Source organism: Tupaia chinensis, unplaced genomic scaffold, assembly GCF_000334495.1.
Source record: "Tupaia chinensis unplaced genomic scaffold, TupChi_1.0 Scaffold000051_1, whole genome shotgun sequence".
NCBI classification, from domain to species: domain Eukaryota; kingdom Metazoa; phylum Chordata; class Mammalia; order Scandentia; family Tupaiidae; genus Tupaia; species Tupaia belangeri.
This window is the reverse complement of record NW_006159509.1, coordinates 8,055-24,016: the sequence shown is the minus strand read 5'-3', so window position 1 is coordinate 24,016 and position 15,962 is coordinate 8,055. Positions and strand designations below refer to the sequence as shown.

Sequence of the window (15,962 nt, the reverse complement as noted above, 5' to 3'; positions counted from 1 at the left end):
GGCCTGTGGCTGCGCAGGGGGCGTGAACCCCCCCCGGCTGCGGGGGCCCCCGCCGGAGCGGGGCTAAAATGTATACTTTTGAGATGTTTTTGAAATAGTATATAACACATCAAAAAGAAAGTATTCTTCTAAATAGGTTTAATTGAATCATTTTTCATTTCAAAATCATTTTTAACATGTTCTCCCACTAAACAGTTACCTATTTTCATTACAATGAAACTTTAGAAAATATATAAAAATATGAAGAAGCAAATAAATATAAGTAGTTCTTCTAACGAGTAATGACTACCTGTAATACTTTGTTGTTTTCTTCTGGGCTTCATTCTAGATTAATTTATAAAATTGATTTTGTGATTGTTTTTTTCTCCACAAAAGTTGGATTATATTATATAAGCAGCTTTATATCCCGTTTTTATTGCTTGATGTTATTTGGGGAGTATTTTTTGTTACTCATTTTAATGGTTGGATCCTTTTCTGGATCGCCTTAGATTTTTTTATTTGTTAAGGAAAAAAAATCATAGGCTGCCAAAGTGATGTGGGATGGTGATAATCTGTGATTTTGAAGGAATTGGCTAATTTTTCTGTGACACAGTCATGTTAAGCTTAAGTCAGTATGGATTTTTTTTTTTTCTTTTTGAAGAGGTTTTTGCTATAGGGTGCATGCGCTCGCTGGACAGAGAGAGACAGAGAGACAGAAAGTGAAAAATCCCCCCCCCCCCGGGGGGGATGGCCATGCCGCAATCCCTTCTCCTCCATTCTCCTCTCGGGATCTTGGGCATGTGCGCACATGCGCCCAGCGTGAGTTTTAAGCTGCTTTGTCCGGGACTCGAACCACTGTCGACTACATGGGAGTCCATCGACATAGCCATTACGCTAACTGCTGGTCCCAGTATGGATTTTTAAAAAGCCTCTCATCTATATTGTCCTGTTATAATCACTTCTTTCTTAGTTATTTAAGGTTTTTTTCTTTATTTATTTCACGAGAAAGAGAGAGAAGAGACATAGTAACCCTATTAAAGTCTTAACACCATGATCCACCCTCAGCTCTCAGCCAGCCTCAGATTATGGGCAGTCTTATGCCCTGGCTACTCAGGGAAGTCTCCAGACTTGAACTGAGAAACTTCCTATATGGCATTGCCTTGTAGAGCACCATGTTTTACTCCTGTGCCACTGTTTAACCCCCATTGTTTCTTATTTTGAAATTGTTTACTCTTTTTTTAGTTTCTGTTTTCAAAGAATTATTTTATTCAACTTTATTTCATAGTAGTAGTAGTGGTGGTGGTAGTATTTTAATTTGACCAGAGAAAAAGAGACAGAGAGAGGGAAAGTGAGAAAGCAAGCCACCAGGTCAAAGACTCAACCTACAATCAGCCAGGTGGGAGTCCAGTGCCTTTAACCACCACGCCACCTGCCAGCACCTTGTTTACTATTAAATGAACATAAAATTAAGTAATTCACCATCCTTTATGAAGAGCTTGTCAGTTGAAAGATGAATAAAAGTTTACTGGCATAAAAGAATAGAGGACTATATCTTTTCTCTAGTTAAGATTCCTTTTCAGTGTACTGATATTGTGCAGGATTGAATTTACTCAAATTTCTCCAAACCGAATATTTTAAATGTGTGAAGCAACTTTAACATTTAATAGAACTCTTATGATTAGTACAAAATCACTGATGCTTAATTATAGCACATTTTGCTGTCTTAATATATACATTAAGAACATGCCAACATTGTATAATTGTTCTATACAATTTTACAGAGGTATCAAAAGCTTAATTTTACCTTCTTTTCAAATGAAATCTTTAGATTTTAAACTAATCCACATCTATTTTCTTTTCACTTCATTTAGAGTTTATATTGTGTTTAATTAAAAAAAAATGTGTTCCTGAGAATATAGTTTGTATTCCCCATTGGAATATTTACCACATTGCCAATTCTGTAGCTTTTGAAAGCATCACACACACAAAAATAATAATAGTGAACACTATCTTAAAGAAAGTAATTACTGGCTTTATATGTTATGTCTTTCCCAAATACTTTTGTTCTAGTCATTTCAATAGGGGCATAGGAATGCAGGTCTTACATGAAGTCCACAGGGTGTTGTATTTCCCCCTTGTGGTTTTTTGGCTCTAATTTTTCTACCTGTAAGGTGTAGTCTTTTACATCTTTATTATCGTCATGGTCTGTAAAATATTTGTTAACACCTAAATCTGATCTTTTAGCATTTTGTGTATCAGTTACTGCTATAGCAAGTTATAGCATTTTATTTTTTGAGCACTGATACTCTATTTCAGATATAGATCAATAAGTTAACTGCTCTAGAAAGTGCTGATTAATTTATTTGAAAAAGATTTCGATTTCTTTTTTATGTTGATAAGAAAAGGACTATTTCTCATCACTGATATTACCACTTTCAATTTTTGTATGTTTTCATATATATTTGTTTATTTTCTGGATTTCAGTTTGAAGCTGGCAGTATGAAAAACCTGGTACTGGTGTACACTTAAGCATGCATTTGAAGCTGGCAGTATGAAAAACCTGGTACTGAAGATAATATCCGGATCTTTCCCACCTGTGTCTTTGCATTATTCCTATGATCTCCGCAGTCTGCTCTCTCAGTTATTTAAAAGAAATCCTAGGGATAGACCATCAGTCAACTCCATATTGGAGAAAGGTTTTATAGCCAAACGCATTGAAAAATTTCTCTCACCTCAGGTATGTATTTTTACTTAAAATTAAAGAGTGGGCTTATGTTTCTTAACTAATGCATGCCCTCTGTTATTGAGGAGACCACATCAGAGTCTTGAGGGGTTGAGGTTCCTTGCTCAAGCTGTATTGGCATCGCTTTCCTTTCCGTAGCTTTTTTCTTCCTTTCTTTCCAGTTGTGCAACGTTTCCTTTCAGTTTCTGACTATAAAATTATTAAACCTTTCTGTGTTTCACTATTCTTACCTGTGAGCAATGATACATATAAATATATATCATAAGGTTGTTAGGAGAATTACAAGTGATAATGCACATCAAGTGCTTAATGTCTAACACATGAGTGCTTGACATATTCAGTATATAGTAAATATTATCAACACGTCCATTTATTATACTAATATAAATACATTATCTATGTAACTTATGATTATAAAATGGTATGCTATTTGATAGAGAATGATTGGAAGTTGTTCTTATGGACAGTGATACGTATGTATACTAGGTCATCGACTCATCGTTATCCTCCAGTGCTCTCATATAGGTGCATAGTTCAGTATTTGTTAAGTTTTAATTTGACAGCTGTTATAAAGCAATTTATTAAGTTGTCAGAAAAGTCATAACGTATTTTTTCTATGTATAAGTTATTCATAAAAATGTGATCACCTGAAATGGGAATTATTTTACTTTTCATACTTAGTGTGGTCTTTTTAAAATCAGTATTAAACTATTCTGTAAATAAGATATCTAGCAAAATGGCAGTTTCATTACTTTTTTTTTTTTTGAGAGGTTTTCGTTATAGGACGCGTGCACTCGCCAGACAGACAGAGAGAGACAGAGAAACAGAAAGCGAGAAATCACCCCCCACGGGGGATGGCCATGCCACAATCCCTTCTCCTCCATTCTCCTCTCGGGATCTTGGGCACGCATGCACACGCGCCCAGCGTGAGTTTAAGCCACCGGGTCTGGGACGCAAACCGTGGTCGACTATGTGGGAGTCCAGCGACATAGCCATTACACTAACTGCTGGTCCCACAGTTTCATTACTTTTATATTTTTGTAGGAAGATAAGGAAGTATCATATATCCTGGTTTATTAAGAGGACATTCTTGGGGTTGGCAAGTAGGGTGGTGATTAAGGTGCTGACTGCTTCATGGCTGACTATTGTTCAAATCCCAGACCTGGTGGCTTGCTTTCTTACTTTCCCTTTCTCTTTCTCTCTCTCTTGCTTTCTGGTCAAAGTAAAAAATAATAATACATAAAGTAAATTTTTTTTTAAAAGAGAGGGCATTCTTATGAATAAATTCACTTCAAAAAACAGAGAAATGTATTTAACTATTACTGTTAGGAAAATGCTTTAGTAAGCAAGAAAGCGTACTAATATTTGGAAGTTAAACATTGGGCTGTGGCATGATGGTTGGGGTGGCCAGATCCTACAAGGCCATCCATATTGTTTGAGTCCCAGACTCAGTGACTTGGGCACATGTGCATCCCCAGAATCCTGAAAGGAGGGAAAAAATGGAGAAGGGATTGCAGGGTAACCATTCCTAATAAGGGGTGCTTTCTCACTTTCTCTCTATTCTCTGTCTCTCTCTGTGTCTTTAGTGAGTAAACATGCCTTCTGGCAAAGTAAAGAGAGAGAGAGAGTGAAAGAAAAAAAGGTTTACTTGTGTAGGACATAGCAACAACCTCTGAAATGTGGGTATCTTCTAAGACTCCTTTGTTATAAAAAAACATTTGCAAGGGCAGTTTTATATACAGTATGCTGTTGTTTACTTGGCAGCTACTGGAGAACAATGACATCAGTTATTCTTGCTGAGGTTTCTTTCCCCCAAAACCAGCAGTTAGCATCCAGTCTCAAGGCTGAAGCACTGGAATTCACCTAGCTAGCAATGAGAAAATATTCAAGCTTGAACTATGCAAAACTTATCCCATAGAAAGAAAGGCAGGCTTTGATTTTTGAAACAGTTGGAATATTTATCATCACATGTTTAGTATATACGTAGACACTCCTTTTTGGTATTTAAGCATTGTTTGGATTTCATTCTTTAGTAAAAATCTTTATCTTTTGTTTGTCAGATTTATTTTCTATAATATATCATTTTTGTTCAGTATTCAAGTGAAGAGGTTTGAGATACATTTTTTAAGAGGGATTTTTTGCCATAGGGCAAAAATCTCTCTGTCTCTCTGTGCTTGCCAGAGAGACAGAGAGACAGAAAGCAATAAATCTACCTCCAGGGAGCATGGCCATACCACAGTCTCTTCTCCTCTGTTCTCCTCTTGGGCATGCACACCGTGCCAGCCTGAGTTTTAAGCTGCTGGGTCCAGGACCCGACCATGTTTGACTACATGAGTGTTCAGTGATATAACCATTATGCCATTTGCTGGTCTCAGAGATACATTTTTTAAGGCTATAACTTTGATACAGTTTATAAGCTTTACTGCAACATACAGACTATTATTTTCAATATCATTTTATACTCTGTTTTTTTTTTTTTTAGTTTACTTAGTTTTCTTCTTTTTTTTTTTTAATTTGCCAGAGAGCACACGTGCTTGCCAGGGAATGGGAGAAAGCATCCTCCAATGGAGCATGGACATGTCACAATCCCTTCTCCATTTCTCCATCCCGTAAGGATTTGGGGCACACATGCACACCTGCCTAGTGTGTTTTTCAAGCCCTCAGGGCAGTTGGCCATGTGTAATCTGGCTCCCTTCACCGAGCACAGGGCCAGTGCCAATTTTTATTTTAATACTTATATTTTCTCAGTGCCATCAGCCAGAGTTAATAGGGCCTGTCCTCAGTCTTACGTACCCTCGCAACAGCATTGCTGAATGTGGCTTGACGAGTGATGGATGAACTCTGACTCATGAATATAGGTGCTGTCCACTGGCCTACTCTGTGATGACTGAAGTGTTCTTCTGCCTTGTTCATTATTGTAGCCTCCATCGGTTATTGAGCACTTGAAATGCGGCTAGTGTGACTGAGAAGCTGATTATATATATATATAAATATTATTATATTTATTTTAAATTTAAATAGCTACATAAATGAGTAGTGGCCACTGTATGAGATAGCACAGTATAGGGATTCCAGGCTCATCTTGGATCTTACATGCCCCATCGCTCAATCATGTGAGCATTCACACAGGAGAAAAGAAAAACTCACACTCAAAGGGGGAAATTGTCTAATTTTCGGGGCAAGGTAGAAATTATAAAGCACCCATTTTCTTCCAGGGAAAAAATATAAATATTCAGAAGAAAAAACACATTCATATAGTTGACCTGAGCTGCCTGTTGGTCAGACTTTCACTTAAATTTTTCCTGTAATGCCATGGTTCTCAAACTTTAGCACATTTTAAAATCACTTGGAGGGCATCATCAGTTACCATCACCACATTGTTTCAGTAATTCTTAGGTCGAAGCCTGAGATTTTGCATATTTTATAAATTCCAGGTGATGTTGATACTGCTGATTTGAGAACTCATGAGAAAGACAACCAGTTAAGGTTTATTTTTTGTTTTATTTTGTTTTGATTTTGTTTTTGCCTATTGGGTGTCTGTTTCAGTATTATTGTAGGAATATTCTTTCCAACAGGCCTCAGTTCTCTTTCTTTTTTTTGAGGGGGGGCGGGGAGAGGTTTTTGCTATAGGGCGTGTGCGCTCGCCAGACAGAGAGAGACATAGAGACAGAAAGCAAGAAATCACTCCCCAGAGGGGATGGCCACGCCACAATCCCTTCTCCATTCTCCTCTCGGGATCTTGGGCACACATGCACACGTGCCCGACGTGAGTTTAAGCCACCGGGTCTAGGACTCAAACCGCGGTCAACTATGTGGGAGTCCAGCGACATAGCCATTACGCTAACTGCTGGTCCCATGACCTCAGTTCTCTTGAAAAAAGAGAAAATTCACTTTTCTTTCTCTCCCCAACCCAGTAAGGAAAATAAGAGCAACTTAAATTGAGTTAAATTTTTGTTGATATCATAGTTTTGTACTAAAGTGAAAAAAATGAAGTAAGGAAAGAAAATTACTTGTAGGAAATATAAACAATTTTCACTTCTCAAAAATACGTTTATAAATTCTGAAGAATAATGGAAAATTTATAGTAACATTAAAAAGAGACACTTGTGGGGATGGCAGGTGATATGTGGTATTGGCACTATACTCCCAGATGGCCAACTAGTTTGAGTTCCAGACCTGGTGGCTGGCTTTCACAATCCCCCCTTGCATCCCCCACCCCCATCACTCTTACTCTCTGGTGAGTCTATGTGCCCTGTAGCAAATTTTTAAAATAATAATAATAAACTAAATAATGTAATACTGCAATAGCCAATAAATGCTTATAGTTATAAGATGCTCAGAGGATTCAAAATAACGTTAAAATAACTAAAAGGTTGTTTGGAGAGAGTTCCTTACCATAACTAAATTATTCCTAGAAGTTTTGAAATAAATTAGGGATAAAGATTTACATAGACTATAGAGGTTAATTCATATATGTAATGTGTTAAATTGCAGAGATTTGAAATAGGCAAGTAATACAGGGGTCCTATGTGGCACATTAAATTAACTCGATTTTAAAAAGCCTGTCTGGAAGAAGACACCTTCATGGCTCCTGAGAACTAGCCATTTCAGGGGAAACAGAGAAATGAAGATTTTCTACTGATAATTCAGCCTTCAGCACACAAACTCAGTCCCCCTCCAACACACAAACTCGCGTGATAGGAAGACCCCTTTAAAGCCTCATGTCTCTGTATCTGTCTTTGACTCTCTCTACCCCTCTCTCTGTCTCTGTCTTCTCATGTTTTTGTAATTTTTCTTTTTAAAATTTTTTTTAAGGCAAAACATTTTCTGGGCTTTCTGGCCCCTCCTTTCCCTTTATCTTGTTAATAATTCCCTCTCTCCCTCCCAACCCAGGAGAGGCAAGGGAACAGGCCTTCTTGAAGACACCTTCCTGGCTCCTGAGAACTAGGCATTTCTTGCATGCCACAAAAGGCATAGAAAGCAACCATGGATACCAGAGACAATGTGGGAGGAGGATGGGACATGGCAGAGGGTGAGGGATAGGGAATCAAGGATGGCCAAAAAAAAAAAAAAAAGGCAAAATACACAGGAAACAAGAAATGGAAAATTATTTGTTGATAACACGTATGTTGATGTGCTTGATTGAGCCAATATACAGTGTATTCTGGATGAGAAATCTCATTTTGTATGCTATAATGATGTATAGTAAATGAATGTAAATAAATAAATTAAAAATAATAATAATAATAAGTTTTGTTACCAGAAAAAAAAAAAAACTTATCTGGAAAAATAATAAAAGTGAATTGGTGGGCCAACTGCAGGCATAGTGGTTAAGGCAGCTGGGATCCCATATGGCTGACCACTCTGTTGGAGTCCTAGACCCTGCAGCTTGAAAAAACATACCAGGCCCTGTGTGTGTGCATGCCCAAAAATCCCAAAAGGAGAGCAAAGTGTAGAAGGGATTGTGGTGTGATCATTCCCCAAGGGAGGCGGAGGGATGGGGATGATTTTTCACTTTCTCATCTTCCCTCTTCATTTCTCCCCCTGGGAAAAAAAGCACATGCACACTACCAATTTTTTTTTTTAGTAAAATAGAAAGGAATTCTCATGAAAGGAATTTGCTGAGTGGGATACTTGGTTTCAATTAGTGGTTTACTTGGCAAAATAATTACAATTTAAAAAGAAAAAAATAGATTCTAATTAATGCGTTTTTTTTTAATTTTCAAATTTTAACACTTTTTCTAACTTTTGTTTTCTCTTTCAATCTAAGCTTATTGCAGAAGAATTTTGTCTAAAAACATTTACAAAGTCTGGAGCACAGCCTGTACCAGGTAAATAAAATTTAATGTGGGGCCTTTCATCTTTTTGCAATAATCAAGCCTAATTATACTGGAACTATTTGTCCATGTAAGTTGGGATAATTGTAAGATAAATGTAATTCACAAAAAATGCACCTTCAAATTATATATAAGAGCTGACCTTTAGCACAGTCCTTAGGCACTGCCCAGAAGAAAGATCCCACATGGCCAACCAGGATTCAAATCCTGGCCACAGCAGCTTGAAAGACATGTGGACAGACATGCTCAGTGTCATGATGATTTAGAGAATCAGAGATGATCAAGCCCCGTTACTCCATGAGGGAGTATGTTCCTTCTCTCCTTCCCTCTCTCTCTGTCTTGTATGCATACTTAAAGGAAAAGAATGGTCATATATGGCAGTATACAACACTTTCTGACAAATTAATAACAGAATTTCCATGTTTTGTCTTAAATGATGTCTGATTTTAAAGCTCATATCTCCATGAAATGCTTAGCTAGTATTTTTTTTTTTTTTTTGAGAGGTTTTTTGCTATAGGGCACATGCGCTCGCCAGACAGAGACAGAAAGTGAGAAATCACCCCCCAGGGTGATGGTCACGCCGCAATCCCTTCTCCTCCATTCTCCTCTTGGGATCTTGGGCATGCGTGCACACGCACCCAGCGTGAGTTTTTTAAGCCACTAGGTCTGGGACATGAACCGCAGTAGACTACGTGGGAGTCCAGCAACATAGCCATTACGCTAACTGCTGGTTCCCCTTAGCTAGTATTTTGAGAACAGTGTTATAGAATGTTATAAAAATACTTATGTAAATTTTTTGAGAAATATTTTGTGTTCTAAAATTTTTGAAAAGTAAGTTACTGTGAAGCCAAGAACTTTATTAAGGATAGTTTTTTTGGTAAGTGGTGTGAGCCTTTGTAGGATTATGGCTGCAGTTACATACTATGTATAGGTATTTAATTTTACTTGTATAAGAGGAAATTTTTTTTGGATGCCATGATTTCAGAATGGATTTCTAAAATCAGTGCCAGTTATTGAGATGTGAAGAGTGCATGGTTTTTCAAACATAATGCTGTGCATGTTTTACTCATTTTGAGATTGGATAAATTAATAATAACAATAAATACAATATCATAAAAATAAGTCCTCATAGGCCGGAAGTAGTATGGCAGTGTGCTCTCAGGAAAGCCACCCGTACTTAAGTCTTTAAATTCTTAAATACCATAGACTTATCCTGCCATCATGCTGAGAAGTCAACTCACCTTCAGTAAAACTCACAGAAGGAAGTGGCTTCACAGTGTAACCTTTAAACACTGAGAATGTGACAACCACGGTTCGGACAACCAAGCTACCTCTTGCAGCTTGAAAAACATGCTGGGCACATGTACTTGTGTACCTAAAATCCTGATGGAATAGTGAAATGGAGAAAAGGAGATTGTGGCATGATCATGTCCCATTAAGAGTATTTCTCCCTCTGTCTCTCTGCCAAGTATTCATGCACTGTGGCATTTAAGTAATAATAATAATAACAAGAGACTGAGATGTACAGCAGAATCAACATGCTCTCTCCTGACAGTCAAGCCTCGTAAGAAGTCAAATCTTAAAAGCCTCATTGTCACAAAAACAAGCATCCAGTGTCAGCATATTCTTTCCACATGATAAGCCTACGTAGAAGTTATAAAGTTATTTGTTGTCAGGGGAGTGGTATTGCTGTGCTGGCCTATAAATATTTTGCAGGATGCAGCTCCTTACTTTAAGCTTTATGCTGCAATTAGCCTTGTCACTGACCCTGAGAAATGCTCAAAGACAGGGACCAGCAGATACTAGACTCCCATGTAGTTGACAGTGATTCGAGTCCTGGACCTGGTGGCTTAAACTCATGCCAGGCTTGTGTGCATGCGTGTCCAAGATCCTGAGAGGAGAATGGAGGAGAAGGAATTGCTGTGTGGCCTAGCACAGTCCTTAGGCACTGCCCAGAAGAAAGATCCCACATGGCCAACCAGGATTCAAATCCTGGCCACAGCAGCTTGAAAGACATGTGGACAGACATGCTCAGTGTCATGATGATTTAGAGAATCAGAGATGATCAAGCCCCGTTACTCCATGAGGGAGTATGTTCCTTCTCTCCTTCCCTCTCTCTCTGTCTTGTATGCATACTTAAAGGAAAAGAATGGTCATATATGGCAGTATACAACACTTTCTGACAAATTAATAACAGAATTTCCATGTTTTGTCTTAAATGATGTCTGATTTTAAAGCTCATATCTCCATGAAATGCTTAGCTAGTATTTTTTTTTTTTTTTTGAGAGGTTTTTTGCTATAGGGCACATGCGCTCGCCAGACAGAGACAGAAAGTGAGAAATCACCCCCCAGGGTGATGGTCACGCCGCAATCCCTTCTCCTCCATTCTCCTCTTGGGATCTTGGGCATGCGTGCACACGCACCCAGCGTGAGTTTTTTAAGCCACTAGGTCTGGGACATGAACCGCAGTAGACTACGTGGGAGTCCAGCAACATAGCCATTACGCTAACTGCTGGTTCCCCTTAGCTAGTATTTTGAGAACAGTGTTATAGAATGTTATAAAAATACTTATGTAAATTTTTTGAGAAATATTTTGTGTTCTAAAATTTTTGAAAAGTAAGTTACTGTGAAGCCAAGAACTTTATTAAGGATAGTTTTTTTGGTAAGTGGTGTGAGCCTTTGTAGGATTATGGCTGCAGTTACATACTATGTATAGGTATTTAATTTTACTTGTATAAGAGGAAATTTTTTTTGGATGCCATGATTTCAGAATGGATTTCTAAAATCAGTGCCAGTTATTGAGATGTGAAGAGTGCATGGTTTTTCAAACATAATGCTGTGCATGTTTTACTCATTTTGAGATTGGATAAATTAATAATAACAATAAATACAATATCATAAAAATAAGTCCTCATAGGCCGGAAGTAGTATGGCAGTGTGCTCTCAGGAAAGCCACCCGTACTTAAGTCTTTAAATTCTTAAATACCATAGACTTATCCTGCCATCATGCTGAGAAGTCAACTCACCTTCAGTAAAACTCACAGAAGGAAGTGGCTTCACAGTGTAACCTTTAAACACTGAGAATGTGACAACCACGGTTCGGACAACCAAGCTACCTCTTGCAGCTTGAAAAACATGCTGGGCACATGTACTTGTGTACCTAAAATCCTGATGGAATAGTGAAATGGAGAAAAGGAGATTGTGGCATGATCATGTCCCATTAAGAGTATTTCTCCCTCTGTCTCTCTGCCAAGTATTCATGCACTGTGGCATTTAAGTAATAATAATAATAACAAGAGACTGAGATGTACAGCAGAATCAACATGCTCTCTCCTGACAGTCAAGCCTCGTAAGAAGTCAAATCTTAAAAGCCTCATTGTCACAAAAACAAGCATCCAGTGTCAGCATATTCTTTCCACATGATAAGCCTACGTAGAAGTTATAAAGTTATTTGTTGTCAGGGGAGTGGTATTGCTGTGCTGGCCTATAAATATTTTGCAGGATGCAGCTCCTTACTTTAAGCTTTATGCTGCAATTAGCCTTGTCACTGACCCTGAGAAATGCTCAAAGACAGGGACCAGCAGATACTAGACTCCCATGTAGTTGACAGTGATTCGAGTCCTGGACCTGGTGGCTTAAACTCATGCCAGGCTTGTGTGCATGCGTGTCCAAGATCCTGAGAGGAGAATGGAGGAGAAGGAATTGCTGTGTGGCCATCCCGATTTCTCACTTTCTGTCTCGCTCTGTCTTTCTGGTGAGCGCACGCGCCCTATAGCAAAAACCTCTCCAAAAAAAAAAAAAAAAGAAATGTTTTTTCTTCTCTGGAATGTGGATGGAACTATTAATATCTTGTCTTCTTGTACCACTTTTTCCTTTTCTGGCATACACAGTATTTTGCAGGGGAGAGGTTATATTAATACATTTAGCAACACTCTGTCCTTGAATTGAGCTTCAGTGGGCGTTCCAATGGTAGCCAACGCCCAGCCTGAGAACTCCGCACTACCTCCTGTGGAAGCCTGAATCTACCATGCAGCTCTCTCCCTTTCTCCCATAACCATGTCCACCAATGAGAATGCTAATTCACCAGCTGCTCATCCTAAGAGACTGAAGAACAGGAGAAGAGATAGTACAGAATGAGATGATGCAGAATTGAAGTTAATATGGAATTGGGGAAAGCTAAGGAGAATGACCAAATACTGAAAGGGAGACTATAAGCTCATTTCCTGGTGATGCTGCTTCTCCACTGTAGAAGCACAACTCCCAGAGCACTGTAAATTGGTTTGTAGATGTCACTGTCAAAGGTATAAGTGGTAACATATTTTTTTTTAATTTCCTTCAGGACATGTATACTCTCTAGAGAGAGACAGGGGAAAGGGGAGACATGAGAAAGTACTCCCCAGGGGGTAATCAAGCCACAATCCATTTTCCATTCTTCTCTTGGGATTTTGACCACACACACACACCCACACACCCACCACTGGATCTGAGACTCCAACTATTCAGGCTGCCATGTGGAATCCAGCCACCTTTACCACCATACCATCAGTGGCAACAGTTTGGAAAGCCAACTCCCAAGTTACTCAGGCTACTTGGAAGCTACCTTCTACGGAAAAAAACAGTCCCCGATAGGCAGAATAATCTGAGCTGGTTCGATTCCAATGTTTGTGTCCTTGGATGGAAATGATTATTAATCTCATTCAGCTTTAGTTTGCTTTTATGCTCATTAATGTTGCTTCTGGGATGTCAGAATAGACCAAGGCTGTGGTAGATGGAGGTGCTACCCCAGCATTCATTTCTCTGTAGGCATCTCCCCATGTGAGCATCAGTGAACTAGTATCTTAGTGAACAGCATCTTAAGGGAGTTTGACTTTTTGCCTCTTTCAGAAGTGGCTTTGGTGTAAAGTACTTAAGGCATTAATATATGCTAAGGAATAAATAAGATATTTGATGAAAAGTTTAAAATGCTGTTCATGTGGGACCAGCAAATGGTGTAGTGGCTACGTCTCTGGACTCACATGTAGTGAACCATCGTTTGAATCCCGGACCCAACAACTAGGCACATGTGTGTGCATGCCCAAAATCCTGCTAGGAGAATAACGGTGAAGAGATTGTGGTGTGGCCATCCCCTCTAGTGTGTGATTTCTTTTTTTTTGGAGAGTTTTTTTTTTTTTTTTTTTTTAATAGGCGTGTGCGCTCGCCAGACAGACAGAGAGAGACATAGAGCCAGAAAGAGAAATCACCCCCCGGGGGGATGGTCACACCGCAATCCCTTCTCCTCCATTCTCCTCTCAGGATCTTGGGCATGCACACGCACGCGCCTGGCGTGAGTTTTAAGCCACTGGGTCCAGGACACGAACCGCAGTCGACTACGTGGGAGTCCAGCGACATAGCCATTACACTAACTGCTGGTTCCCTGGGGTGTGATTTCTTACTTTCTATCTCTCCAGCGAATACGCATACCCTATAACAAAAATCTCTCTAAAATAAAATAAAATGAAATGCTGTCTATGATTGTAAAAATGAAAAAGTGCTAACTTGAAGAATTTTTAAATTAAAAATTTAATATAAAGCTGCTAAAGGGCCAGCAGGTGATGTAGTGGTTAAGGCTCTGGACTTCCACGTGGCTGACTACAGTTTGAGTCCCAGACCAGGCAGCTTGAAACTCATGCTGGGCATGTGTATGTGTTTGCTCTAAAGCCTGAGAGGAGAATGGAGAAGAATGGATTGCAATATGGCCATCCTCTCCGGGGAATGATTTCTCACTCACTCTCTGTCTTGCTGTCTGTCTCTCTGGTGAGCACATGTGCCTTACAGCAAAAATTTCTCTTAAAAAGAAAAAAAGAATTGCTGAAAAAAATTCTTTGTGTCTTTCATATAGCTAAAAGACCAGCTTCTGGACAAAACGTGGTTTCTGTTGTGCCTGCACAGAAGATTACAAAGCCTGCTGCTAAATATGGAGTACCTTTAACATATAAGAAATATGGAGATAAGAAATTACATGAAAAGAAACCACTGCAAAAGTATAAACAGGTATGATCATGTTACAAACTGTGAATTACTGAAAAAATCATTCTGACTTGATTTTATTGCAGCTGAATTCAGTCATCCTGATACTAATAGGATAGTTTTTATTATTAAGGAACATGGCTGTTCTCTGCTTCACTAGTCTCCTAAAACTAAGAAGCTTTAGAGAAGTCATAAACATTATGTAGATATATTACATGAAAACAAAGCCCTTTAAAAAAATTGATGTAATAAAGCTGATGAGGCCTTCAGATGGCTTAGTGATTAAGGCACTGGACTCCCACGTTGCCAGCCACAGTTGTAGCTCTGGGCCTGGTGACTTGAAAATCACACCAGGTTTTTGTGTGTCCAGAATCCTGAGAGGAGAATTAAAGGAAAGGGATCATGATATGGCCATCCCCACTTAGGAATGATTTCTCACTTTCCCTTTTTCTGTCTCTCTCTCTGTCTTTCTTCATCAAGTACATATGCCCTATGGCAAAAATCTCAAACAAACAAAAAACAATAAAAAGAGATGTTATAAATGAAGTAACTTTTGAACTACCTAAGCAGAACCACTTACTGTTGTATATAAAAGCAGCAGACACTTGTGATATACTTTATTAAAATGGGGGGAAATTTTGTATTTGAGACTTTAAAATAAATAAAAATCATACAGCAGAAAGAAATGTAGTCATTCATAGACTACTCTGTCATATTTCAGATGAAAAAATTAAGGCCTGTAGCATTTAAGTGATAAAGCCATGAATAATATTAGTTGAAGGAATATGACATTTTCTTTATGCTGCTAACTACATACTTTGCTATCTGGGACTTTGTTTTGGACTACATATACACATGCATGCTTAGATACATACATATGTATAAGCACTGCTGTAAGATGATCTTGTAGGAATGACTGGGCACTTTAGTTAAAATCTTTCATGGAATAGTTGAAAATGATTACTGTAACTCAGTCTACAAGGAAGTTGTAATAGCATTGAATCAGGAAATAAAAACCACACACTGATTTGGACAAGGGAAATTTAATATTAGTAATTATTAACTGTTTTCAGAGAATTAGTTTTTCATGGATAAAGAGAGCTCTAAAGAATACAAGAATGGTGAGCCAGCAGTTAGCGTAATGGCTATGTCGCTAGACTCCCATGTAGTCGACCACGGTTCGCGTCCCAGACCCGGTAGCTTAAAACACGCCAGGCGCGTGTGCATGCGTGCCCAAGATTCCGAGAGGAGAATGGAGGAGAAGGGATTGCGGTGTGACCATCCCCCCTGAGGGGTGACTTCTCGCTTTCTGTCTCTATGTCTCTCTCTGTCTGTATGGCGAGTGCACGCACCCTATAGCGAAAACCTCTCAAGAAAAAAAAAAAAAAAGAATACAA

The 15,962-nt window shown here is 38.7% G+C and overlaps 1 protein-coding gene across 1 annotated transcript in view; it reads left to right on the top strand.

Moving 5' to 3' along the window:
• LOC102483142 (serine/threonine-protein kinase Nek1) overlaps positions 1-15,962 on the top strand; it is a gene marked incomplete at its 3' end in the record, with an annotated part of 67,081 nt that overhangs the window by 50,225 nt on the left and 894 nt on the right. The window contains exons 12-14 of the mRNA XM_014591339.2: positions 2,510-2,716; positions 8,493-8,553; positions 14,438-14,589. Of these exons, the coding sequence (XP_014446825.1) occupies positions 2,510-2,716; positions 8,493-8,553; positions 14,438-14,589 (420 nt within the window). The remainder of the gene's footprint in view (positions 1-2,509; positions 2,717-8,492; positions 8,554-14,437; positions 14,590-15,962) is intronic.